Below are 25,947 nucleotides of genomic sequence, written 5' to 3'. Positions count from 1 at the left end.
TGCATTATGAAAAGTGGAAAGAGTAATGGAGGATGACGTCTACCTACAAATTCAACTTCACCTCAAACCAACAGCTAGACCAGTTGAAACCTAAAAACAATTAGGTTTTTACTTTAGTTATTTTTATTTTCAAGCGTTTATGAGCCCTGATCCACAGGATATTTAAGGGATAAAAAACCCAAACATTTTACATCTATTAAAAATTACAACCACATCCAACCACTCCACACAAAGGCCCAGCAGGACTTTGCAAACCTCTTAAGTCATGTCAAACTGGTTTCTTGAACTTGATAACAAGTTTACTGTACTCAAATGACCTCCACGTCATCAGATCTCAATCCAATAGAGCACTTCTGCAATGTGGCGGAACATGAAAATCCAGTCATGGATGTGTAGCAACTGTGACGCAATCATGTCACTCAGAATCTGAGGAATGCGTGGAGCACCTTGATTAAATTATGCCAAGAACTCATTCCAACTCAATTTTACATATAGTACTAAAACACAGCTACCTCAGGGTGCTTTATATTGAATGTTAACCAATCAAAGCAACACTGAAGTCAAAGTGGTCCAACCTGGTATAAGTGTACGTATGCATGCTGCACAACTAGAATAACCATAAATAAAGGCATTGCCACTACACAACTCATGTTATACCAAGCAGTTTGTTTAAAATGGCTGAATTACCTCATCAAAATGTCTTGAAATTCTCCAGAGGCCTGGTAATGAACTAATCATTTGATTCAGGTGTGTCGACCCAGGGTGAGATCTAAAACCTGCAGGACACTGGCCCTTGAGGCCTCGAGTTCCCCCATCCCTGCTCTACACCAACTGTTTTTGGTGTTTAATCAGACCTTGTGACTTGATGTCAAGTCCCGGATTCTTGCTGCAAATATATGACTTGAAAATTTTGCCTTTAAACCATCTTGAATCATTGCATAGCATGTGACTGAAAATGAATTTACTCATGTTTCCTCACATAAACAGCTTTATTAAGCAACAATGCAGTCTGACTAAACAGTGAGAATGCTAGACGCGACAAAAAAAAGTGGACATATCACATCAACGTAGTCTGCATCTGGCAGAAGACATGAGTCACATTGAGGGAGATTTTAAAAAAAATGTTAAGAACAAATTTAAAAAGCTAAATATCTAAACATGCTTGCATATGCAGTAAATACAAATTATAGCTTAAAAACCAGACCATGGAATGTCACTGGGTGATCTAAACTTTGGACCAAGATTGTTGGTGGGTCTTGTTTCCTGTCTGGTGGGAGAGAGACAACAGTTAGAGAACAAAGAAAAACTACTGTTAGCCGATTCAGACTGATGGAAGAGCTGACTTACTTTGGCCCAATAGTTTTGGTTTCACCCCACACAAATGGAGGAGCATTGTTATCCGCCTCTGCAAGATGGGACAGTTACCTTAATACTTTCACTAAGTATCGTCTCAATGTCTCAGGGTGCAGCACAAAAAGTTTATATTTCAGGTGCATTTAGACCCAGACCCATTCTTAAAATGGAAAGTATTGTTTAACAGTCAGAAACTGAAGGGGGAAAAGCAGTTTTCAAACACAAGGTTTGAAAAAGGTTGACCTAGGTGAGAAATGGGATATTTCACATTTTACACAGTAGCAGTTCATCACAACAGGCCTGAGCAATCTTCCAGAGTTAAATTCATTCAGTAATAGTTACTAAAACTAGCAACCGAGACCATTAACCCAGATGAAGCATTTACAGAGGTCACAAATCAAGTGAGCGTAAGCTTCAAGCAGGAGGAGCAGTTGTCTTCAGCTTTCCATTACAAGGAAAGCGAGTCTAAAGCACTTTAACGCTTGAGTCACACAGTCAGGTAAGGGTTAGTCATCCTTGTGCCAATACAGAGATGATGAGGTTATAAGTCATACCTTGATCCCAATCCTCAGTCATGTTTGGGTTAACCCAAGTGCTGACTGGGACATGCCAGTTACAAGGTCCATTTGAACTTGAACTTCCATCTGTAATAGGGGTGTAAAATAAGAAATATTCACGATGTTAAACATGATTAAATTTAAGTTAAAGAAAAAAAAAAAGAAAAAAAGAAAAGCAGTCTTACCTTCTTCCATGTCCACAGGAACTCTGTCCTCGCAGGTCTCAGTGTGGTGAGCCATCTCATGTTTGGGGACCAGGTGGCGAGCATTAAAAGGGCAGGTTTTTAGTTCACGGGCCAGTTTGGGATGGTTCTGCAGAGAGTTTATATAAACAATTAAACTTTCAGTCATGGCTAAAGTTTCATTCAAGCCAGGGAATTACACAAGACCAGTACCAGCTTCGCCACTTAGCAATTTTTATTCTCCCTCATCCACCAGTGGACAACATTTGGCTACTTTAGTGTTTTGATGTTCTGCTGGATAAAAATAACTTTAAGCGCTGGTTCAGCGGTTAGATTATTCAATAGGATGCTGTTTAACTCAGTTGCATGACACAGAGGCCCTTCCAAGATTTAATGTTTGCATTGTAATGGCTGCTGTGAACTTCTAACAAGGCCAAACTCTCTTATAAGATTAAAACCATCAGTGGAACTACGGAAACTAAAAAAATAAAACTAAAATGAGTAAACTCAATTTGACAGACTAATGTAAAATAGAAAGAAAATACAACTAAAACCTAAAATTTTAAAGATACTAGCACTTGACTCACCTTCCTGCACTTTATGATGTGGTAAGGAAAGCGGCTGGACCGGATCTTGTGGTTTTTATCAAAAGGGCACTGAAGAAGTTTTTCTGGGTCTGTGTTTCCTTTACCATCTTTAAAGGGGGTGAGAAGCAAATGCATTAACTTAGGATTTAAAGTACTGACAACACCTTAAAATGTTAAAAGAAAAAAAAAAGAAAAAGAAAGAAAGTTTCACCATATTCCTCCACCAGCTGTGCTGGCTCTGCAGAAGAGGTCCTGCAGGGACTGCTGGTGCTTCCAATTACGAAATTGCTCGCCATCCGTAGCTGGGATTTACTGTGGGCAGGCAAACAATTTAAATTAAAATATAACCACCCACCCCCAAATAGACACACAGGAATTGTGTAAACTAAATGCTTGCACTTTGGTAATGCCAACACATGGCACAGCATTCACAAGCTGCATAACCACATTAACCCTTCAGCTCTGCAGGTGTGCAACATTTTTCTGTCACCCCAAAGTGAGCTTAACTTAGCCTGCTGGTTTGGATTAGTTTTAAATATAGAGAAGAAGTAGAAAAAATATTCCTAATATGTGTACAAAGACAGAAACATGAGTGACCTTACTGAATGAAGCTAGCTCTCCCCCCCAACTCTTTGTGTCGCAGTATACGTGCAGGTGGTTCCTACACCCCCTGTTCTTCTTTGACCTGATTAAACATCCCATGATGACCAAATATTCACGTTTGACTGATATAAAGCCATTCTTTATGGCTAAAATAAGTCGTAGAGCTAACTCGTGGACACGTTACACAGTACCTAGCTCATCAAACGTTACTGTAAAATATGCAGCAAGAAGACCTGGCCCGTTTCCAAAGTCTGTTAGCAAAAAAGTTGCCTAGCTGCTCAGCACATTGCCTGAGACACTAACACGTGAATTTTAAACACCTGCACTTAACTTTTGTAAAGTTTATAGAAAATGGTTAAAATAAAGCCTAGAAGCAGTTTAAAATTACCGTGAAAGAGAGCCGTTTTTCTCTAAAGATATCAAACAACCAGAGCCGCCCCACTTCTTTAAATCTCGCGAAGAGTCACGTGATTTTTAGCGCTTACTTTTTTTATTATCTCTACCGGGGTTTTAACTTTTTTCTTTTTAAAAGAATATTTTTTTATATGAACTATGAATACTATCAATAAAATGTGCAAACTGAATCTCTGGCTTATGGTGGAAGAAGCAGCTAATTAAATTAGTTGTCCGTGCAAAAAGTACCCACTCATTTTTAAGTAAAGATGATAAATAGCATCAATAAAACATGATAATTAAATTGCACTGACTTTTGGAAGAATTACCAAATTAAATGAACTGCAAAAGTAAGAGTACATACAGTAGACACTACTGATTACATGTAAAATTCCAGTACTCAAAGTAAAATGCTAACGTAAAAGTACACACCTACTGGCAAAGAAGTAGTATGAAGAATAAGAAAAAATCTAAAATTCTTTAGTGATCTTAAAAGGTTAGAAATTATTGTATTAGAGCAGCGAAAACAACAAAATGTAATATACTTATAATAAAAGACTTATTTGTAACTGGACCTATTTGTATCACATCATATCATATTTTTCTTATATTAAAGCAGACTTTTTATTTTGTGAATGGATGGTTCATTAAAATATGAAAGAGTCAGTGTTTTTAGAATGCTTATTTACATTTATAAAACAAAATAGGTTACAGCATGTGACTCATATTTAGCCTGGCACCATTTTTTCCCATTACGGTAACTGACTCACTTTCATCTTTGCTGTATATGAGCGTCATTACGGTAAGTGCGCTGCCTGTCAAACATGGCGCTGTCCTGTTCGAGTCTGTGTAGTCAACTGTCTTTAATCCGACACTGTCGTCTCGGTAAAAACAGGATAACACATGGTCTTTACTCTCCCTTCGTGGTCTGTCAGTTCAGGTATATATGAAACCGATTAACATCGTCGCTTCCATCATTTATCATTTTTGTTTTACTCGTGTTTCGTGAACCTTTGCTAAGCTAGCTACCGGCTGATAAGAGATGTTGAAAATAAAATTGAAAATAAAAAAAATAAAGTACTTTGTTGATATTTTCATCAGAGCAATTATTATATCGTGATCGGTGCATACCCCAACGATAAAGAGTAATCATGTTTAATTCTTTAATGTACAAACAATTATTTTATTCCTTTAATGACAGATATCTTTCCTCTCTGATAGACTGCCCCTGTGTAGACACTACTCATCGTCCGAAGTCAGACGAGGTTTTGCTCGTTATGTTGCCTCCAAACTCCAGTGGGCTAATACCAAATATGAAGATTTTCTTAAAAAGCGATTTCCCCGCTTTTTTCTGCTCTATCACACTTTCGTGGAAGGTAAGCTCACGGTTTACTCACTCCTGAGGTCTCCAAAAACACTGCAGGAGTGCCCTGTGAGTCTTGTTAGCACAACAATGAGGTTGGGAGACCTGACTAGGGACCAGGAATCAGGAAACAGGCTGCTGTAGTACATAGGCACCTTATATATGAAGGTTTTTGAAGATGAAAGTTGCTGAGAGAAAGAGAATTCAAGACCCAACTCGTGATCAGAATCTGGAGTTAAAATAAGACATTTAATAGCCAGATTTCTCATATTCCATGGCCTTAATATGATCGTTTCACCTGGTCTACTAACATCAGGGTCCTCAGGGTCTTTACTTCCTGTATGGGTTTGTCTGCTTTTGTTCTAGAATTGAAAAAGCCTTTTGGATGGTAGGTGAAATGTCTTCAAAAACCTAAAGTAGTCCAGTTGTCTTCTTTCAAACATCACCCCATCAGCAGCATTATATCCAGAAAACACTGTTCTTGTCCATCACTTACCCGAGCTTATTTTTTTCAGGTCTTGCAAGTCAAATTTTCATTTTACTCTATTAAAACTGCATTAAACAAGCAAACAAACATTGCATACTACATACTGTTTGTAATATACAAATGATTATATAATTACATCATTTTGTGGCCCCAATCTAAAGCGAACATCTACAGGAGTACAAGCAGGCTCAGGAGTTGGTGTCTAAATACACAGCATGCTACAAAGCACTTTGTTCTAAGAGTCAAATAAATTTTTTAAATCTACAGTAATATTTAAAACAATTTTTTCTGTCACTCATTCCAGGATTCAAGCTACTGTTCCGAGATGCCAAAGATATCAGGAGGATAAAAGGAAAAATGTGGTCTGATGGAGTAAAGTTCCAGGATTTGCCTTACAGGGACATGGAGAAACTCAGACAGGTGGGTCTGATTACCACACTGCACACAGAAATATCAGAATTTTCCACACATAGTAGAAATGGAGGGAATCAAACTGCTTATAGCTCAGTGAAAATGAGTAATTTCTTGATTATTATTAAATTTGTATTAAATATAATTACATTTATTTTGTTATTATTAAATCTGCAATAAGTCAGAAAACATTATTTGATTTTTTTAAAATCTTTTAAATTGCAAAAGTTTGGAATATACTTGATTTTGATTGTTAATATGATGCTATTTCTTTCTGAGTGTAAAATTTTCTTTTGACTGCATTCTGTCTAATGGCCAGCAGGGGGCGAAACCTGGTTGCAAAAAGAAATTCACTTGTATAGAAATTCCCTCTGCTTTTTTTTTATCTGGGATCTTTTTAAAAATCCTTTCCTTCATACATTCACTCTTAGCAAAAAAAAGTTGTGTTTTCTATCATGTTATCTACCAAAATGTGATGCATTTTGTCACAGAAAATCCAATATAATCTTATTTTATTTAGATTATCGATTGGAGTATTAGTGTAATACCGGCAATGGGAATTCATGTCGGGTTAACACCATCTCCATGCACACAAATAAAACCAGTTCTATTTTGTTTTGACACTAATTGTCAAAACTGTTTAAAATTTTAAAGGCAAATAAACTATTATATTATTTAGTGCAGTCATCAGTTTGTATTCATTAAAAGAATAAATAGACAGAAAAACAGAATTCAAGATCAAAATAACAAATGAATATATTCTAATTTAAACTCCTAAAATGAAAAGGCTTAAGTCAACCATAAAAAGAAAAAACAAACACCCACTGTTTGAACTGGTCATAATGAGTTAATTCTGTCTGATATTAGGTTAACAGGCGTGAGGATTTATCACGATGCTAGCACTTCAGGTGCATTAGGGGTGGGATGGCAGGCCTCAGGAGGTAGAGAAGGTCATCTACTCTATCAGCATTGAAAAATGTGTAATGCTGATGTAAGCAATGCTCTTATTTATTTTTAGCAGCTTCTTCTTTTTGATCAGTTCAGTGGAATGTCTGTTTCCAACTCTTCTTGTCTTCTAAATCTTCCCTTTTCATGCCAACCATCAGCATTTCCTGTCAAAACAACCGTAAAGCTCCTTTTTGTTTTGTTTTTTTCTTGCTTGTCAGCCTCATCTTCTGCATCCTTTTCCCGATAATCGCACTTTCTCCCCTCCACACATCTCAGCCGATTCATCTCTCTGACTTTGTACGTCGGGTATTCAATCTGAGCTATCGCTCTGAATAAATACTAATGGTATTTAAAAATAATTTCATAATCGTGAGGACTGTCAGAGCATCCTTTAAGGGGAGGGATTAGCGTTTAGTCACCCGTTCTCATAAATTAGTGTAGATTTTGGTAGAGTTTCCTGTGTTTATGGCAGTGTAGTATTTTTAGTTTATGCATTGTCAGTGTTTCAGGGCTGTAATGTCTCACAGTAACTTGGCTCACTTGACTTGTGTTTGACAGTTTCGCAGAGACTTGATCAAGGCCATCCCGCTGGTGATCATATCCATCCCTCCCTTTGCCAACTACCTGGTTTTTGTCTTGATGTGAGTCCTCTTGAAATAACCATCTCATTTGATTTGCAGGCTTATTTATGTTGCTGTCCCTGTTCATTAATCATTTTCTGTCACTTATTGTGCCTCACTCTGCTAACAACACCTCCTCCTGCATCGACAGGTATTTCTTCCCCCGTCAGCTCCTGATCCCTCACTTCTGGACTCCCAGTCAGCAGCTGGAGTTTCGGAGAGTGTACCACTCCCTCAGAGCTCGGCACCACTGGCCGGTGCTCAAAGGACTTGAGTACACGAGTCAGCAGGTCAAAAATGGTCACTTACAGACACAACTTAAGGACCTGTGTGCAAAAGTAAGTATCGGGAATGTGTAGCAGTACTGCTTTCTGCTTGCAAAGTACACTAATCATTCACGAACAGTTTTTACAGTGTGGCCCCTTATAATGTTATCTTCCTGAATGTAGCACAAGTTATCAGGGAATAACTAGATATTATGTCTCAAAGTAACATCCTCATTAATGTCAGAACCAAAGATTTTTCAGCCGAACATTGCCCAGACATCACTTTTTTTCTACTGTCTTGCACTAAATCTGTAGCATATCCTGCCAGCATCTCTTCCAAAGTTAAGGACACGCACGCACATCCTCTTGGCTGTGCGCATGATGTAAGAGAAAATGTGACTCATCAAACTGATCCATCTTCTTCCCTTGCTCAATAACCCAGCTTCGCACTTGCATAATCACTAAAGGCTATCCAACTGATGATTTGGGTAGATTTTAGTGGTGGAGAGCCGAGAGCATGCGCACTATGACCTGTCTGTGGTTATTGTGCTCCATGCATGTGTCCTGTCAGCTTTCTTGGGTGCTTATAATCTTGTAAGCACCCAAGAAATCTTGTTGCTTGTCTGTGCTTGGCCTGCTTCTAGTACTAGCCCATGCTTATTGGGGAAACACCTGATACCTGTGGTTTGAAGATGATCTGTGCAAGTGATCTGGTCATTACAGTTCTGTCTGAGAGATTCTTATGCTGTCCAATTTTTTCCCCACTTCCATGTCGACTGTGAAAACTGACTCCTCACTTGCTATTTAATGTATCCCCCCTCTTATTAAGACAATGGAAATCCTCACTCTTAATTGTCAGTGGTTTTAAAATAGTGCATTGTTTTTCTGCTCTGCTAAGTATTCTTTCGCACAGTTTTTCACTTCAAACTTTGGACGCATAGCTGGGATACTTGGCCGGTTTGCGAGGATAACTGTCATTTCTTTTCATTAGAAAACTACAACTTATTTGTTAAATTTCAAACTGTTCATTATGGATGCACAAATAGTAAGTGCACTCTAGTTCTCATTCTTCAGTTTAATAAACATTGCAGGAGTCAGTCATGATGGTGCCTAAACGCCACAAAGTTTGGCTGTGAACTGTGTGAAACAGTACAGATTTGCAGCTCTGTTAATTTCTAACCAGTACATGTATGTTTGATATTTGTTCAGGTCCAAAGTGGAGCAAACCCCAAAGCGTCTGAAATCCTTGCTATCCGAAGCCTGTTTTCTGGACCTCCTTTGGGTATAAGGAGGATGAGCGTTGATCACATGGTCAGTAAAACTCCTCCAATTTTCTGTCTCAGTTAACAGGAAAGCAAAAGGCTTAGTAAAGCCTTTGTATTCATGTTTTTATGGCTAATCAGAGACACATCAGCCCGCTGCTCTTCTTGACGCCACGGCTCCCCGGCTTCTTGATTGGCCAACGGCTGAGCAGCCACGGGCTGGAGTTGCTCCAACTGGACCGGGGCCTCAGCAGACTGGGCGTTCACCAGCTGAATGACTCTGAACTCAGACAGGTCCATCATTCTCCATGACTTTATATACTGAGTGCCTTCCTCTTTAAGCCATTTTAGAAATACTTGATGTTTTCCTCCTTTCAGGCTTGTTATCTAAGGGGCCTTAATGCTGATGTTCTTGGTGTTAACCAGTGTCGCGAATGGTTGTCCCAGTGGCTTCAGGTGTCAAGCTCATTGAAAGGTATTATTATTATTTGGATTTACAGTATAGATTCTTTTTTTCTGTCACCTACCCTAAAGATTTTGATGAGAGCCAAAAAAAAATACCAGACTTGTAATAAAAATAACTTTACCTGTTTCCTTAAGAGGATTTATGTGAAGAGAAATTTCCAGACAGAATATTGCACAGATTTCTGCCTAATAAAGTAGCCGAAACTTGATTGCTTCTACTGTGCTTACCTGTATAGTCAGCCCCAAAATGTCCATAATGAGTCAGAAAACAATGGAATAAAATAATAGTAAATATGAGCCTAAACTAAAGTTCCCTATATAGAAATGAGAGTTTCTGGCTTTATCCATGTGTATGTGGGCCACAATTTAGAGTTGATGTGCTTTGTGGACAGCACATCTGTTGGATGTACACTGCTCAAAAAAACATTAAAAACACTTTGAAAAGACATCCAAAAAGAAATCATGCTAGAGATCTATATTGATATGGACTGGGTAATATGTTAGGAATGAAAGAATGGCATACTGTGTGATGGACATGGAAGTTATCAACCTACAGAGGGCTAAATTTAATGACACCCTAAAAGTTAAAGTGAAAAAGTTATTTTTGCCGAAATTTAATTGATCCCGGTGCTGCTGATGGGTTAACGACCTTCTACAGCCTGTCCCCTGGAATCCACCTGCTCTTGAGACTGCACTGAAAGACACAGCAAACCTTCTGGAAATTGTACACATTAATGTGCTATCCTGTAGAAGTGGGACTACCTGTGCAGCCTCTATAGGGCCCAGGTATTGCCTCATGTTACCAGTAGTGAGACTGACCCTAGCCATCGAGTGAAAAATCTGTCAGAAAAGATGAGAAGGGTAAAAATGTCACTTGCCCCCATGAGGTAAAATCATTCCTATTTTCGTGGTTGTCTCATTGGTGCCCCTCCGGAGCACCAAAAAAGTGGTTATAAGCTGGTTATAAACACACTCTCCTACTTAACTGACCAGATCAACATCCCAGAAGTTAGTTAGCTTGATGCTATAGTATGATTAAAAAGTGTTTCTTTAATTTTTTGATCAGTGTATAAGGCTCAGACTGTCCCACAGATCATCTCTGTTAAACTCCAGTGTATCTGGAGCCAAATGAGTGGAATGAGTCTGTACTGCTATTTGACATGATTCCAACAGATGGCGCTCCACTTTTTTTTTCTGTAAACCAGGGGTGTCAAACTCCAGGCCTCAAGGGCCGGTGTCCTGCAGGTTTTAGATATCACCCTGGGTCAACACACCTGAATCAAATGATTAGTTCATTACCAGGCCTCTGGAGAACTTCAAGACATGTTGAGGGGATAATTTAGACATTTGAATCAGCTGTGTTGGATTAAGGACACATCTAAAACCTGCAGGACACCGGGCCTTGAGGCCTGGAGTTCAACACCTGCGCTCTAAACAAATGAAACACCCTGCAGATCAGGGATCCCCAATCCCAGTCCGCGAGGGCCGGTGTCCCTGCAGGTTTTAGATCTCACCCTGGGTCAACACACCTGAATCACATGATTAGTTCATTGCCAGGCCTCTGAAGAACTTCAAGACATGTTGAAAAGGTAATTTATCCATTTAAATCAGCTGTGATGGATCAAGGACACATCTAAAACCTGCAGGGACACCGGCCCTCGTGGACTGGGATTAAGGACCCCTGCTGCAGATAATGGCTGATGAAATATACTGCATGTTTATCTAACATATAATCATCTTTATGAAGAGTAACCAAGCCTTTCTCCTTCTATGTACTGCAGTAGTATCAAAGTAGCTACAGAAACGGTCTCACTCAAGAACACGTGTAGTGACAGAACAGAAAATTATTTAAGTTAATTCTTATTTGAATATGAAGTGTCTGTTTGTACTTGAATGTTAATACTCAGTTCATTCACTGATGCAGGACTTTACTCTAAAGTTAAACATTTAAAAAATACTTAATCTGAAAGGGCATTTAATTGGAACCAAAATTCAATATAATTCAGCATTACCTGTGCATGTTGCATTTATTATTCAGTACATGACCCTAGATGATGAGCCGGTGACTCATCAACTTTCTAGAGGTGTTTGGTGCACAGCTTATGGCCCTAACAAAGCAGTGTGAACAGCCTGATAAGTGCACAATCTGCTGCTCTACAGATTTATGCCAAGTCAAGGAATAAGATTTTTCTTGACACTAACAGCATGTTTTGTGTCTCTCATAATTCAGAATCTGCTGACAATTACATTTGAGCAGGCTTTGCTTTTAATCCAAGTACAATTCAGAAGGAGAGCAAGAGGGATTGCATTTGCCAAAATGTATCTGGAAACCATCAGGCTACTGTCTGTCTTTTTAATCAGCTTTATCAAGATATTCTGCATTCTTAAGTAGCGGCCGGACACAAAAATCTTGGCTTTGTTAGGTTATAACGGGAGGCTTGAAAAACTGTTGAGGCTAAATCTGCTAACTAGCTAATGTAATAAATGCACATTGTCTCCACACATTAAAAAATATAGGAACTACTTGTTCTATGTACAATAGTCAAGACAAAATATCCACTACCTTTTGTGACTTAAAGATCAGGCTTTGAGTTATATTTAAAGCATTTTGGGGGGTGCTTTAAAAGACCTTTTAAGTACTTGTTGCATGATTGTTGCATGACTCTTTTATAGCAATTACATTAGTATGTATTTTTTACTTTCATTTTTGCAGACTCAGAGGTGTCACTGCTTTTGCACAGCATTGTCTTTCTCTCTGCAAACTACCCAAGTGGTCCCAGCCGTCACTGACAGGAAGCCTCATGCTATCTGCTGTTGTGATTATACTCTCTTACGTGCAATGAAAAGCAAAACTTTCCAAGAGGTTTTCAACAGCTCCTTTTTGGAAAGGAAACAACAACAAGGGGTGTTTTTGGCAAGAAACCATTTCTATTCAAAGGATTTACCACAAAAAAGAAGCCTTTGCAGTTGCAGTTAATAGCATTTAAAAACAAGATGAATCCATTGCCATCTATTAGACAATAGTGCTATACTGGTGATGTGGAAGTAATGTCATGATTATCTATTGCTATATGTGAACCTTGTTTGCATGTGTGAACTGATACATGTTATTACACTGTTTAAGTTCAGCAGTTCTTTTTCTTTGGTGATATGCTCAGTCACATTCCATTTAAAAGAATTACATTAAGATGGGCATGTTTGTTTTTACATTACACATCAAACATGTCCTGTATTTTTTCATGCCAGTACCTCACTTTGTGCTTTTTTTAAAATATACTTTGAATATTGTTTACCATGATCAAGGTTGTGGGTAACAGGACTTGTGGTGGGTAATGTGGAGATGAAGAGGCGTTATAACCTGGTTGACGTCAAACAGCAGTAGACAATATGAAAGTCCCCGAGAGTAACTATGTAAAGAAAAAGCCCACTGGTGGCCCAGCTGTAAAGTCATTGAAGCTTGCTTGTGTGATGAGATGCTGAACGTCTTGCACGTTCTCAAAGTTTTTGGTTTGTGGCACAGCACACATTTCTGACAAGATATCACTTTATTGTTTACCTTCTTATTTTTTTGAAAGGCTGGAATGACATTAACTTAAGTGCAAAATTTGTTTTAAGCCCTTCGCCTGCTTTCTGGTTACTCTTACGAAGAGGAAATTCCTGTTGTATCTGCTGGTGACTTGTGTTAAGTGTAAAACTGAACATGTCATTGCTTCCTGTGCCTTTTGCAAAAGCACACAGAGTTTATCTAAAATAGAAGATACAAAAGTTATGTTATGTTTTTTAAGTTTTTTTTTATTATTTGCTCTGCAAATGTTCATTGTTGTGTTGTGCCAATATTATATACAATATCTTGGAAATGTGTCTGAAATAAAAACCTTAAAGGTGCATTTTTCTCCTGTATAACTTTATACAGAAAATTCAGATGAAATTAAAAAGCTCTTTAATGAAAAAATTAAAAACTGGAACCCAGTACGACGTATAAACACCAAAGCAGTTCAAAGCTTAGAACAGATCCAGGAACACCAAAATAAACTCAAGTTTACAACAAAGCAAGCAAAGTTAAGAGAGAACATTCACTTATGCTAATATGACACTGTACATTAATCTCCATTTCCATTCCATGTACAGCATCAAAGCAGAGCCATTAACTATGAAAATATTATCTGTATGAAGAAAATTATATTCTGCGTATTATGTGGAAAGTATGATGAACATTTTAAAATATCCAAGTGAAGAACTTTGTGAGTAGCCCGAACAGTCAACTCCTCCTCTGGTGTCGATCACATAACTTCGTAGCCCTCCCGGATGCCTTTCATCAAACAGCAGGCAAACACAATACCGAGTAACTGGAAGGAAAGAAAACGGTCATCATTTTTGTTTACAACTTACTTTTCAAAAACTAAAAGTCTGTAGAGTCCAGAAGCAAGATGAGCAACAACACATTACCATAGTAACAAAGGAAAATAAAATGAGCTGATAGACTCTTGAGTTTAAGAGCAAATTTTGTTTAATGGTGTTACATACCTGCAGGATAGCAATAACAACCGCTGCTACTATCACCCATAAGATGTTGTTCTTTAGTGCTGTCTCCATAGCAGCACTACAACCCTAAAGAGAACAAACAGAAAAGTTAGAATTGATCTCCACTGTGTCTGAGAAAAGTTAACTCAGAGTACACTCTGTATGCTTGTGGGCTTTTTGCCGTTTCGTTTTTCTTTCCTCCTTCCATATTTGAGGTTCTACAAATCACATGCTGTGACAATGATAGCAGCTACCTCAACCATTTTCTCGTGCACGTAAAGTAGTAAATCTTTTTTTGTTTGTTTATTTTAGTCACTAATCTCCTGGTAGAAAATTTGTTTCAGACATTTAACTTTGGAGGTACTCTGTTTGCCAGTTGTATAGTCTGTGAGAAAACAGCACTAGGCTTCTTTGCTTTGTAGCCTCAAACACTTTCCTTAAGAGTTTATGACCTCAGACACTCATTTAATAGCACAAAGTCCATTTTGTAAATTATGCTCACTACTGGATTCACAAAGGATGATTAACTAGTGCGCACTCATTGCCTAACAACACATCAATCAGTCGTTATCAGATGAGTTTGCAGTTCCAAATCCTTTAATCCTTTTGTGTGCTTGGCACAAAGCAAGACTGTTACGCAGCTGGAGTCATGTTTCTAATATTTACATGCCATCCAATTGCAGTTTGGTAACAATTATCTACTGTATGTCTCTTTAGCTTGCCAGATATATATATTTTTTACCTATTTAAGCAACATGCTGATGACTTAGATGTCTTACTAAATAAACAGGACTTAAGAATTAAGAAAGTGAATTTCAGGTTAAATAAACTTAGAAAGAAATTGACCCCTGTTTACCTGCTGATACACTTTGTCAGAGTCAGTCATGGTTCCTTTTCCACAGCCTTTAGTGACATTCTTGCAGCATGAGTCAGGCACAGAGTCTACTACGCTACCGAAACCTTTCCAGTCAGAAGAACTGTTCACACCGCAGCATTTCAGCTGGAAAATGCAAACAAGTCTATGAACAACAGCTATGAACTTGAGATGGAGAGTAAAATGATATGGAACACACTGTGCAAACAGCAACAATATCCTGTCACACGAAACTTACCAACAGGATGCAAAATGTTTTGACAGGGTGGTACCATACTAACCAAACAGTGAACAGGAACATTTACAGTGAACTTACGTTATGCTGAAGATTGTCCACAGTCTCTCTGAATTCTGGTGCGCCCTTTTCGTACTTGGAGATCATGTCAGTGAAGCTATCGTGGACGATAGTTGAGAGCTACACGGGAGGCACAACACACACAACATCGCAGCTCAAATTAAAACCACACCTTCTGCAGGGACTCACATAAAACAGATGTATTCAACACTTACCTTGTTTCTGAAGACGTATCCAACAATTGCTGCTGCAATCTCAACGATAACAATCAGTGAGAGAAGGACAGCAAACTGAGGGAGGAGAAAAGGAACGAATGAGGAATTGAATGATCTACCTGAGTGGTTGCCACACGAATAAACAGCAATTTTTACAATGAAATCTCATGCAAAAAAGTTAACAAAAACAAAGTTACTGCATATGGTGCTGTGTGAATTACCGTGGCGACCATGCAGTGGTTTTCTTTGAAGGCTCCACAGCAACCAAAGAAGCTGATGAAGAAAATCACCACACCAACTCCGATCAGGATAATGGGAGCTGCCGAAGCAGTGGGATCAGTGATCTTGAGGGTTTTGTTAAGCGATACCTGAACCATGATTCCTACCACAATCAGTGCTAGGCCACATAGCTGCAAGAATAAGAAGAAGTTAGGCTAGAGTGAATTCATGGGGAAAGGTTTATATTTATTTTTTGGTCAGAGGGGCAATGTAATATTTTATTTGGCTATTTGACAAAAGTATGATAGCAAAGAAAAGCAACAATAATTTGATTCTTATTAGCAGCTAAACAATAAAACTGTACCAAACACACTTGTGTTTTTATACACCCAGGTACTTGACTGTGATAGGGATCAATCTAGAAAGTGTCACACCTGTGTGCCAGTTATGGAGGGTGAATACCACTACTTTAATAGGTGTATGTTAACCTTCTCTGCCAGTTGGCAGCAATGCCAAGGGGTAATGGTAAATGGACTGATTCTTATATAGCGCTTTTCTACTCTCCCGGAGTACTCAAAGCGCTCTATACAACATGCCACAGTCACCCAATCACCCCCATTCAAACAAGCACTTTCTTTCTATACTTAGTGCTTCCTAGCTTCATTCATACACATCTACACTCAGATGGATGCATCAGAGAGCAACTTGGGGTTAGTATCTTGCCCAAGGATACTTGACATTCAGACTGGAGGAGCCTGGGATCAAATCACTAACCTTCCGATCAGTAGGGGACCTGCTCTGCCTCCTACAGCCACCTCAAGGGGGGACAAATTTCCCAAGACAAGTTTTTTATCTTAATATAGCTGCTACAAATTTTAAAGATCTGATTATGGTATCATTAAATCAATTTGATTTTTATATTATTTCATTTCATGTAACGAAACATGAGAAAGGTCTAAAACAAAAGAGGAAGTTGCAACATTTTTCAGTCCCTGAATGCGGATGTAAAACGATCAGATGATACAATGACACTGTCACAGTGTCACTGTCTGGTTTGGGTGATAAGAGCAATTCATTCGATCTTTTACAAACACTAATGTCTGACCGCAATCAGCTGTGTCCTTGAGCAAACTGTATTCTTTTTACTTTTATTCCCTTTTAACTCGGTCCTGCTACTTTTCTGTTAAACAATTGTTCAGCTGTGCACTTTTTCAAGCAAATATATATATAAGAACAGGTGTTATTTGCCATATCAAACATCATGTTTTGAATGACTAACAGTATAAAAATTGCTAAATTACTACTGATAAATAACTGAAAATGTAAACTGTAAAATGTAGACCTATGTTAGATATTTTAAAGCTTTTGTATAAGGTGTGAGTAAGATTAAATGATTCATTAACCTGTTTTTATCGTTCTTGATACACATGGGCGAGAGCAAAAACAAATATATTGTGGCTGGAGATACCACTGGGAGTCCCTGAAGAACAACTTCAGCTCCCAACAGTATGCTCACTATTGTAGGGGTTTAATATTTGAAACATTTAAGGGAAAATAAATGTTTTCATACCAGTATGAAAACCTGATACCTCTCCAGCCTCAGTGTCAGTCACATGTTTGCTATGCTATCCATATTAAGACCTGGCTGCTACCTTAGATCCTTCTGTGTTGGCTCCACCAATGTAAATATTTGAGCCTGAGTCAAACAAACAGCTAATGGTTGGTGTAGGACAAAATATAAAGGAGTGAACAGAGAAGCCAAGCAGAGCCCAGAAAGTCACAGAAATTCAGAAGAGAGTATACTTCATGTTTCCTGAGAAGGAAGCTGTGGCAAAATTTGGTGGCTCTCTTGCTCTCACAACTGAAGAGCTATTCAACAGGCAGATCAGATTGTGAGATTAACATACAAGACAACTGTGCTGTTAGAGTTCACAACACTCATCATATTTGGTTATCATTGAAAAGATATAGAAGATTGTACTGAATAGATTTTCAATAGCTCGCTCCAGAAACTTTTTGAAACTATTCGAATGTCTGTTATTCAGCCAGAGGCACTAGTTGTGTTGCCACTCTGATCTGAAAATCAAGAAAAACTTGCGCACTCTAGCAACACAATAGGGCTGAAACTTACAGGTCACTCACCATGAGGCTCCAGTTTACTTATTTACAGTGTCTACAGGTGTAACCAAAGTCCTTTTACAAGGAAGTATCACAACTCAGCAACCATAGTAAAAAGAATTCAGGTAGCAATTTTAAAATCTTACTCGAACTGAAAGGGGAGAAGACAATAAATGTATGAACCAGACGCAGAAACTAGCCAATCAAATACACACAGTTTCACAACATTAATTTTTCCCAACTCACTGCGGTCACCACAGTCAGCATGATCGTTTCGCAAACAGATAAGGGAGTGGCTGTTTCTTTATTTTAAGAAACTGTATGCATCATTTTAAAAGTTTTTTATTTGACATCCAAAACCCTATATGTCTTTTATGCCTGAGCGAATGAAACTTCAATCTACAAAAAAAAAAAGTGGCAAAGGGCTAGAAAATTCTTTTATCACAATGCTTTGGCTCCTTCTATGATCTTGTTGCAAGATAAACTGAGACTTCATTAATGGATCAAGAATCATAATCTCTGCTTATCCCACGTATGGATGAAGTAAACCATAAAACACTTTGTGGTTTCTTTTTGTTGGTAATCTTTCCATATGCATTTTGCTAGCCATGTCAAACCAACTGGCTGCAGGTATTTTGGACATGGCTGCTGATTGGCCAGCCTTGTACTTAGCAGGATTTTTGTGGGTGAATCCTGAGTGTTAAAACAGTCAGTCTATGGCTACGAACATCCTTTTTTACTAACACTCCCACAAGGCAAAGCGATGTCAAAATACATAATGGTGCAACCAGCTGAGGAAATTTCCCAACATGTCAAATAGAGGTGGGAATCACCATACAACTCATGATACGATATTATCACAATACTTAACGCACGATACGATATTATTGCAATTTTTAAAAATATTTTGCGATATTCAGATTCTGTACATAAAGGTAAACTTTATCAATATTCATTTTATCTAATATCAAAGTCTCACACTCAGTCTTTCTCTCATTTCAGTCAGTTTTATAAACTGAACGGTTTGTATTACAGTCTAGTCCAACTTAACTGAATGCAACCATCTGGTACAATTATAGCTATTCTGAACTATGCAATTTATGAAAACTATGCAGCCCATTCAGCAACTGAAGAATTTGAAAGTAAATTAAAACCAAATATAATTTTACATTAAATAAAAAAGTTTTAAACTTAATTAAAATAAAACATGTCTTAAATTAAAATAAGTAAACTGTCATGTTTATTGCTGCCAAAAAAAAGTTAAACACATTTGGACAGTGAAGGAATGTCAGGATTCTTGCTCAGAAAAAGGAGCTGATCAACATGCTCTGAAGTCAGAGCATGTTCCAGTCCACGAAAAAATTGTTTGTAACAAAATATCGATTTCTGCTGTCCCTGTATCGATACATTATTAGCAAACAAAATATCACGATACTACACAGTATCGATTTTTTCCCCCACCCCTAATGTCAAACCACTGCTCAACACTGCGAAATCCACTGAGTATCTCCTATTTGGGGAGTTATCAGTGAGTGAACACTGACATGTTTCTTCATTTTTCTGTTATACTTTCTTCTTTAGCGTGCGGGGCTCAATTTTAGTTATTTATCAAGTAGTAAATTGTCAGTAACCAGTGTCAATACACATTTTGACCGTTTTTGAGAAAACGGTCAAAATGTGGAGATTATTTACAGTTGTCGTTTCCTGACAACTGTATTAAAATCGCACTTCAGAATCGTTTCTAGTAACAAGGAAGGAAATGATGTCTCATTTAGCACATAAATACAGCATGGTGATAAGTATAAGAACATTCAAATAATGGTTTAGAAAGCTGCATCTGGTCACATGGAAAAACCACACAAACCTGGAGGAGCTCACAAGATGCTCAATCAATTTGTTTCATTAACTCATCCACACAAGGCTTTTTGTTGAGGTTATAGCAGCAGTGACGGTTTATCTTGAAAGAACATATGTAGTGTGCACATTTTGACTTTTTTCTCGAAATGCAATTACGACTTTAATCTCAAAATTTTTACCTCATTCTCAAAATGATCAATAATATGTTTTCTCAATGTGGCCCTAATACACCTTTGTAGAGTTGTGATGTTTGAGTGGGTCATTGAGAAGACAATTTTCATATATGGAAACGCACCATAGAGTCGAGAGGCATTTCTTACTACTGTCTAGTTTATTTATTTACATTTTACAACTATCAATTAAATCAATTAAAGTAATAGTCAATTATTATTGATCGGAATTCGTCAGCATAATGTTTATATATGCCTCCACTTACATCAGTTTACAACTACATCAGTGTGCTACACACATTAAATTATTATATACTGTTTATAAATGCTGACCAGAAGAGTGAAATAAGGTGTCCCAATTAATAATGAAAATAATGACAGCACTTCTAAAAATGTGCACTGAGTGGAAAAAATTAACAATACCAAAGTGCATCTATAACAGTTTATTGTTTATAACTGTTTATTGTTATAAATGCTTTATAAAAGATAATATTATCTCAACAACTATGATTCTCTGCTCACTCATGACCAACAAAAAAGCTCTTAATAGGAGTTGAGAAAATTGCCACCTAAAACAAATAAACAGAAAAAGTATTTATTTCTGCCTTAGACTGTAGACTTTATGTGCCCAAGACTAGGGCTGGGCATATCATACCGTTCACGGTAATACCGGTATAATGTTGGGCAACGATAACAAAATGAAATATCGCGATAGAATATGGGTAAAACACGCATGCGCAGTGCCTTTGTTTTCATGCAAACATGGCGGAAAAAGCATGGCGGTGACAGAGAATGAGAAGGGCAAAAGCGGATCGTTGAATGAAACGAATGAACCAGAATTGGTTTGTAAAAATGCTGCAACTTCAGTGGTGTGGAACTGGTTTAGCTTTCGTCCGTCAGCTACACAACAAAGCACTATTTTTTGCTAGAGCATGCTAGCGGGCTGTCGTTATTACCGTGTTTTTTTGGAAAATACGGCACACTTAAAATCAATCCTTTGATTTTTCTGAAAATCGACAGTGCCGCTTATAATCCCGTGTGCCTTATGTATGAATTCTGGTTGTGTTTACTGACCTTGAAACGATTTTATGTCGTACACGGCGCTCGAAAATCTGTCAAATGTTTTAGTACGACTTTGCTAAGCTACGAACCTGCACCGCTTGATGGATTGTCGGAGCATTACGACTATCGTAGGCAGGAGCCTCGCGGAGTGATACGTACTGTGCTTCAACATAATATTACTGTATTGTGTGTGTATAACCTCTTTTTAAGTTTTGTGGATATTATACATGATTATGCTGAGGATATGTCGGCCAATTTCCACTGGAAATGCCTTTTGGTTAAACTGTCAGCAAGGAATTTGCATTTGTACTGTAAAATTTTTATATCGCTTTAATGCACACAAAAAACAGCTGCTTGTTTAAGTGAAAATACATTGATGTTTGTTTTTTTTTGCTCTAATAAAGTTGTGGAGTTGTACAGTATTTTGTCTAGTGTCAATTATATCGTCAGTTATATTGTTATCGCAAGTTTTCAAATGTATATCGTGATAAATATTTTTGGTCACATCGCCCTGCTCTACCCAAGACTGTCAAACTTAAAGGCATGCTAGTGTTCAAATGTGAAAAAAACTGCCTTTATATCACCTGAAATAAAGGCAATGACAACTTTGACTGTATTGTCAAGTTAAAGGCCACTGACTTCACAAAAACTGTGTATTATTTTCTTAAAGCAATTTCTTTTTCATTTTCTTTAGATTAAGTTAGGTTTTATGGTGACATCTTAAAACAATACTGCTCAGTTGACTCAAAATCCCAGGGTACACCTGGACTTAAGGAAATGCTGCTGTAAAGACTGAACTGTTTACCGAGTATAAGTATTAAATAATGGGACTTAAAGGGAAGTCCCGCCAAAACAGCTTTGTCATTTTTACTTCCTCTTGCCCTATTATAAATAACAGTTTGTTAATTTAGAGTTAACTGTGCAAACACCAGCTTACCGAACTTTATGGGGTGACTAAGCAGGAGGAAAAAATTATCTGCAGTCACATGGTACTGCAACACTTTGGAAATCTGGTCATAAGATTCACATTCCTGCCTCTCTTATACCCTCTCTCTTATCGTCACCATGAAGGTGATGTAAAACTAACTAATCTTGGAAAAAGTTCACTAAGTATCCCATTAGATTTAAACACAAAACTGAAGAATGGGTAATGTGACTTTCTGTGTGTGTGTGTTCATCATCTGATTTTACAAATGATTCTGCCCTATATGCTCAACCTTTAAGCCAAAGTCACAGTGCTAGTAAAAGGAGAAATGTGACAAAAAGGTCCTGAAATGAAAATATTGTGTAGATCAAGAAGATAAGCTGAAAACATAAACTTATACTAGACAACAGTGTTGCTTTCCTTCCTGCAGTTAGTTTTAGGTGGTTTCCATGTCCACTCTGCTGTGTTTTGTTTCTTTTTTTTCATAGCCCAGTTTTACTATAAAAGAAATGTGATTGCTGCTACTTACCCAGAAGATGAAGTTGAAAAAGAAAACTAGATACTTGACACATTTCATTCCTCCTGCTACGCCCATGATGAATGACGAAGATCTGTTTTCTACATTAAAAAAAGAAAGCAAGTTTATTGCAAGTTTAATTCTTAACTGATTACATCAGCTGTAATACGAGCAGCTGAAGGGTGGAAGAGCTGACTCGTTTTCAGTAGGATACTAATTCTCATTGCTATGAAAACGCTTGGTGATTTATATTTTTAAAGTTAGATTAACGCGTCACACATTTCGCTGATTAATTTGTATTTAGATTTACTAATTAAGATTTACGAAGGAGTCTCAAAAAATGTTAGGACTGTACTTTAATGTCATTATATATAGACACGATAAAATTAAGGAAACACGCAGATCTGAATAACACTTAATAATTGGAGTAAATTGAGAAGAGTCTGAGGAACACGCAGCCCCCCTTTTCTGACCGTTAATCATTGCTAGCAAGCAACAAAACAAGCTTTGTCAACGAGTCAAACTTTTTACACAAACGGCCAAGATCAAATTACGGACAGCTGTTAGTCTGAAAACTGAATTATTCTTAAATACACGCAAATAAGTCTACAAATTAAGTTAAAAGATTTACGATAAACCACCCTTATCTACATTAGGCGACAATTTTCTTTTGTCTAAAAGATAAGACAACGAAACCGCTAGATGCACAGTTTAGAAAGCGACCCCAAAAAAAAAAACACCGGACGGAAAACGGTTAGGAGAAAAAGAAAACTTTTTCGGTGCTATTTTAACACCTACCTTTCAGAAGAAGTTTTTAAAATCTTGCCACAAAAGGCGAAGACAAAGTTGAAGCTGTAGGGTACTCTGATGCGTTCGGCCGTTTATACTCCCTCCTCTTTCTTTCACGCTCTCTGCCACCTCCTGCTCCCTCCTTTTTACTGTCTCCTGCTCAACTCTACCCTTCAATGCTGCCTTCACGGCCCCGTCGTTAAATGCAAACTCCTACTGCTGTGTAATATTCTAGGGTAGTCGGTTTATGTTAGGATATGTAAAGATATATCGGTTGATTAACTAGTTGGTGTTATTGGAGAATTGGGGTCAGGTTGAGGTCTGGCAAAACCAATATGGCAAAGCTGTAATTCTAGAACTTTCTACATACCAATCAGTTTGACTTTCATTTTCCCATTTTTAAATGAGGCTCGTACATCCATCTATTTAGAAACTGACCTGACTTGTTTACATAGTCTGGAAGTTTGAATCCATATAAATAACTCCATCAGTCACCTAGAGATCACTTTAATTAGTATAAATAGAGGTAACTCTAGGACCACAGCATCATATAATCCCAGTGTCACTTCATGTTAGCTGTTTGTCTGTTTGTCTGTAAAGCTAACACTTTCTCTTCATTCACTCGTACAAATATTTGCAAGTTGTAAATACCAGCGTCATAAGCTGCTAATTAATATAAATTCGTTGTAAGGCATTAACAACCAATTTTGGGTTGTCGGGGAAAATGTATTTTCTCTTCTTGTTATTTGTAAATTTGGTTCACATTCTCTTAACATGTTGCTATTGTTCAAAATTTACACATACATCAATAAAGCGCTACTGATTTAAAATATCCACATTAGTTGCACCAGTTTGTATTTCACAACAAACAAGTAGTATACTATGTGCACAAAGCCATGATTATCTCCATCCATTTGTTATTAAATTATCTCACTTCCATTAAAAAAAGGGTGCAAATGTAAAGTGTGACAAAAGTTATGTTTAATACACAAGTTACAACACAATGTGTGAAAGGTGAACTCCTCATATATTTCCCCATTTTACACACTAAAGTTCTTATCCTGGTGATTAAGTGTCTTACTGACCAAAATTGCCAAAGAATTCAAATGAACTGTGATCACTCAAGTCTCTGTCACTTCCTGTGACATATAAATTACAGTAAGGCTGTGCTTTTATAGCATCAGAAAGTATTATTATCATTTATGATCATGTGGTAAAAGTCTGAATGATGTGAACAAATCCAGTACAGATAAAGATAAACCTCCAGCAACACTTTAGTTCATACAACAACTTTATTATTTAACCAACACATTTCAACTTATGGTCTTCCTCAGGTCATCATAAAACAGTTCAAATGCTGAACACTTATATTTTTATGGTGCTCTATTTGCAAACAGTTATAGGATTATTTTTCTCTTACTTTTTAATATGTGTTACAGTGTTTTCCAGAGGAAACTAAATCACTAATCCTAGGTGCTCTCATTGTTACCTGCAAAGTTATAAATGTGTTGGTTCATAAATGTATCACACACAAAAACCACCCGAGTAACCTACATTCCTGAATAGACCATAAAGTAGTAATAATAAGTGTGACCTAGTTTAAAATAAAATAAAATAAGTGACACAAGTGACAGATGGTGTTACAGTTGGCTAATTTAATGTATGCACAGCAGCAGCTTTTAGTTTAACCTTCACTAAGTGTCTAACTGCGAAATATTAAACAGCACTTTGCTTCCTTCCACGAACACATTTCAAAGCTGCTACACTCTCTGCATGCTGCGAGAACATAGTGATAACATTGTGAAATGCGGCGTCATGTGGTTCCGCCATTTGACAATATTAAATGACACGTATGCCAGTAGGTCAGGGCAGCTGTTCAGTTTGTAACAGGAGCCTAGAGCTACACTCACTGTGTTTATGTAGCACTACTTTGAGCTGAATGCTTGCTTCAGCATTACTTTAAAACATTTTTAGGTGTTGTGTTTGCCATGTTTTCATTTTTGCTAATCACACTAGAGACATATCATAAAAATATATTTATGCATTTCGTAAGTGTAGGTTCGCATTGTTTTTGTTGTCGGTAAGGCGGTATGTTTCAACATCCTTTGACCACTTCACCAATTAGTTGCTAAAATTTCATGCTAAAAGTCCTTTGTGCTTTAATGGCAAGCTTTTGAAGTGTGGTCATTTTCACTCGTCATAGCAGGCGTGGGCGATACTAAAGAAGTAATGATGGCTTAACCCAAACAGTTGCACCACCCTTCACATGACCGTCTACCTCCTGGTCTTCAAGGCGTGACCAGGATCTTAAAACTGGGTGAGCACAAAAATGAGTCATGAATGTCATTAATATGATCAATTACACTTGTCCTTTGCAGCTCCTGACATTTAAATACGTCAGTGTGTGGTCTTGAGGGCTTGAAAAAAAAGGCAACTGGACATTTTTACGTTTCCCATGACCTTTCAGCTCTTATACACTTGGCTTCTTGAGAGGTAAAATTCCTAAAGACGTCGAGTTACCGTCTTATTCAAGCCCTCAAGACTACTATGATCTGGATGACTGAAAACCTACACAGACATTTCACTGTGTGAAGATAAGAACAACTTCATTTGTATTCAAGCTCTTGATAATGATTAAGTACTTACATGTCCACAAGAGGGCAACACTTGTTTGACATTACTGAACTTAAGTGGAAGTTCACAGAAGTTCAGTGGAAGTTGTCACTGTACTGTTAGTGCTGAGTTTTTCTCAGCAGTTTTACCCGTTAGCAGCAATATCTACTTACTTAATGTCAGAATTCAAACTGTTTGTGTAAGCGTTAACGTTTGATTTAAAACAAACAAACAAACAAACAAACAAACAAACAAACAAACAAACAAACAAACAA

General features: G+C 37.6%; 3 protein-coding genes across 5 annotated transcripts; 1 reads left to right on the top strand and 2 right to left on the bottom strand.

Annotated features, from left to right (window-relative positions):
* Positions 1-970: 970 nt before the first annotated feature.
* gtsf1 (gametocyte specific factor 1) lies at positions 971-3,743 on the bottom strand. 3 transcript variants are annotated; one of them, XM_087833808.1, is made up of 7 exons: positions 3,671-3,743; positions 2,891-2,991; positions 2,680-2,786; positions 2,096-2,222; positions 1,908-1,997; positions 1,348-1,425; positions 971-1,267 (listed from the first exon to the last, which is right to left on the bottom strand). In XM_087833808.1, exons 2-7 carry the CDS (start codon positions 2,973-2,975, stop codon positions 1,185-1,187), a joined length of 570 nt encoding a protein of 189 aa, XP_087689934.1. In that variant the 5' UTR covers positions 2,976-2,991; positions 3,671-3,743; the 3' UTR covers positions 971-1,184. The 3 variants fall into 3 exon arrangements, with proteins under 3 accessions (XP_087689934.1, XP_006794138.1, XP_006794139.1); XM_006794075.3 differs by having other exon boundaries at positions 1,348-1,405; XM_006794076.2 differs by lacking the exon at positions 3,671-3,743 and adding an exon at positions 3,493-3,663 and having other exon boundaries at positions 1,348-1,405.
* A 746-nt stretch (positions 3,744-4,489) lies between these two features.
* letmd1 (LETM1 domain containing 1) lies at positions 4,490-13,382 on the top strand. The gene is made up of 9 exons (XM_006794077.3): positions 4,490-4,615; positions 4,897-5,051; positions 5,830-5,945; positions 7,443-7,525; positions 7,656-7,842; positions 8,980-9,081; positions 9,174-9,326; positions 9,411-9,507; positions 12,211-13,382. The coding sequence occupies exons 1-9, from the start codon at positions 4,500-4,502 to the stop codon at positions 12,285-12,287; spliced, it is 1,086 nt and encodes a 361-aa protein (XP_006794140.2). The 5' UTR covers positions 4,490-4,499; the 3' UTR covers positions 12,288-13,382.
* A 38-nt stretch (positions 13,383-13,420) lies between these two features.
* cd63 (CD63 molecule) lies at positions 13,421-23,240 on the bottom strand. Its single transcript, XM_006794079.3, has 8 exons — positions 23,069-23,240; positions 22,283-22,371; positions 15,624-15,812; positions 15,403-15,477; positions 15,209-15,307; positions 14,875-15,018; positions 14,022-14,105; positions 13,421-13,843 (listed from the first exon to the last, which is right to left on the bottom strand). Exons 2-8 carry the CDS (start codon positions 22,346-22,348, stop codon positions 13,778-13,780), a joined length of 723 nt encoding a protein of 240 aa, XP_006794142.1. The 5' UTR covers positions 22,349-22,371; positions 23,069-23,240; the 3' UTR covers positions 13,421-13,777.
* Between the last annotated feature and the right edge of the window lie 2,707 nt (positions 23,241-25,947).

The sequence above is a fragment of the Neolamprologus brichardi genome, chromosome 20, assembly GCF_056152115.1.
Source record: "Neolamprologus brichardi isolate AB-2024 chromosome 20, ASM5615211v1, whole genome shotgun sequence".
Lineage (NCBI taxonomy): Eukaryota > Metazoa > Chordata > Actinopteri > Cichliformes > Cichlidae > Neolamprologus > Neolamprologus brichardi.
Note: the sequence above shows the minus strand (reverse complement) of the source record. Positions and strands in the feature narration are given on the sequence as shown.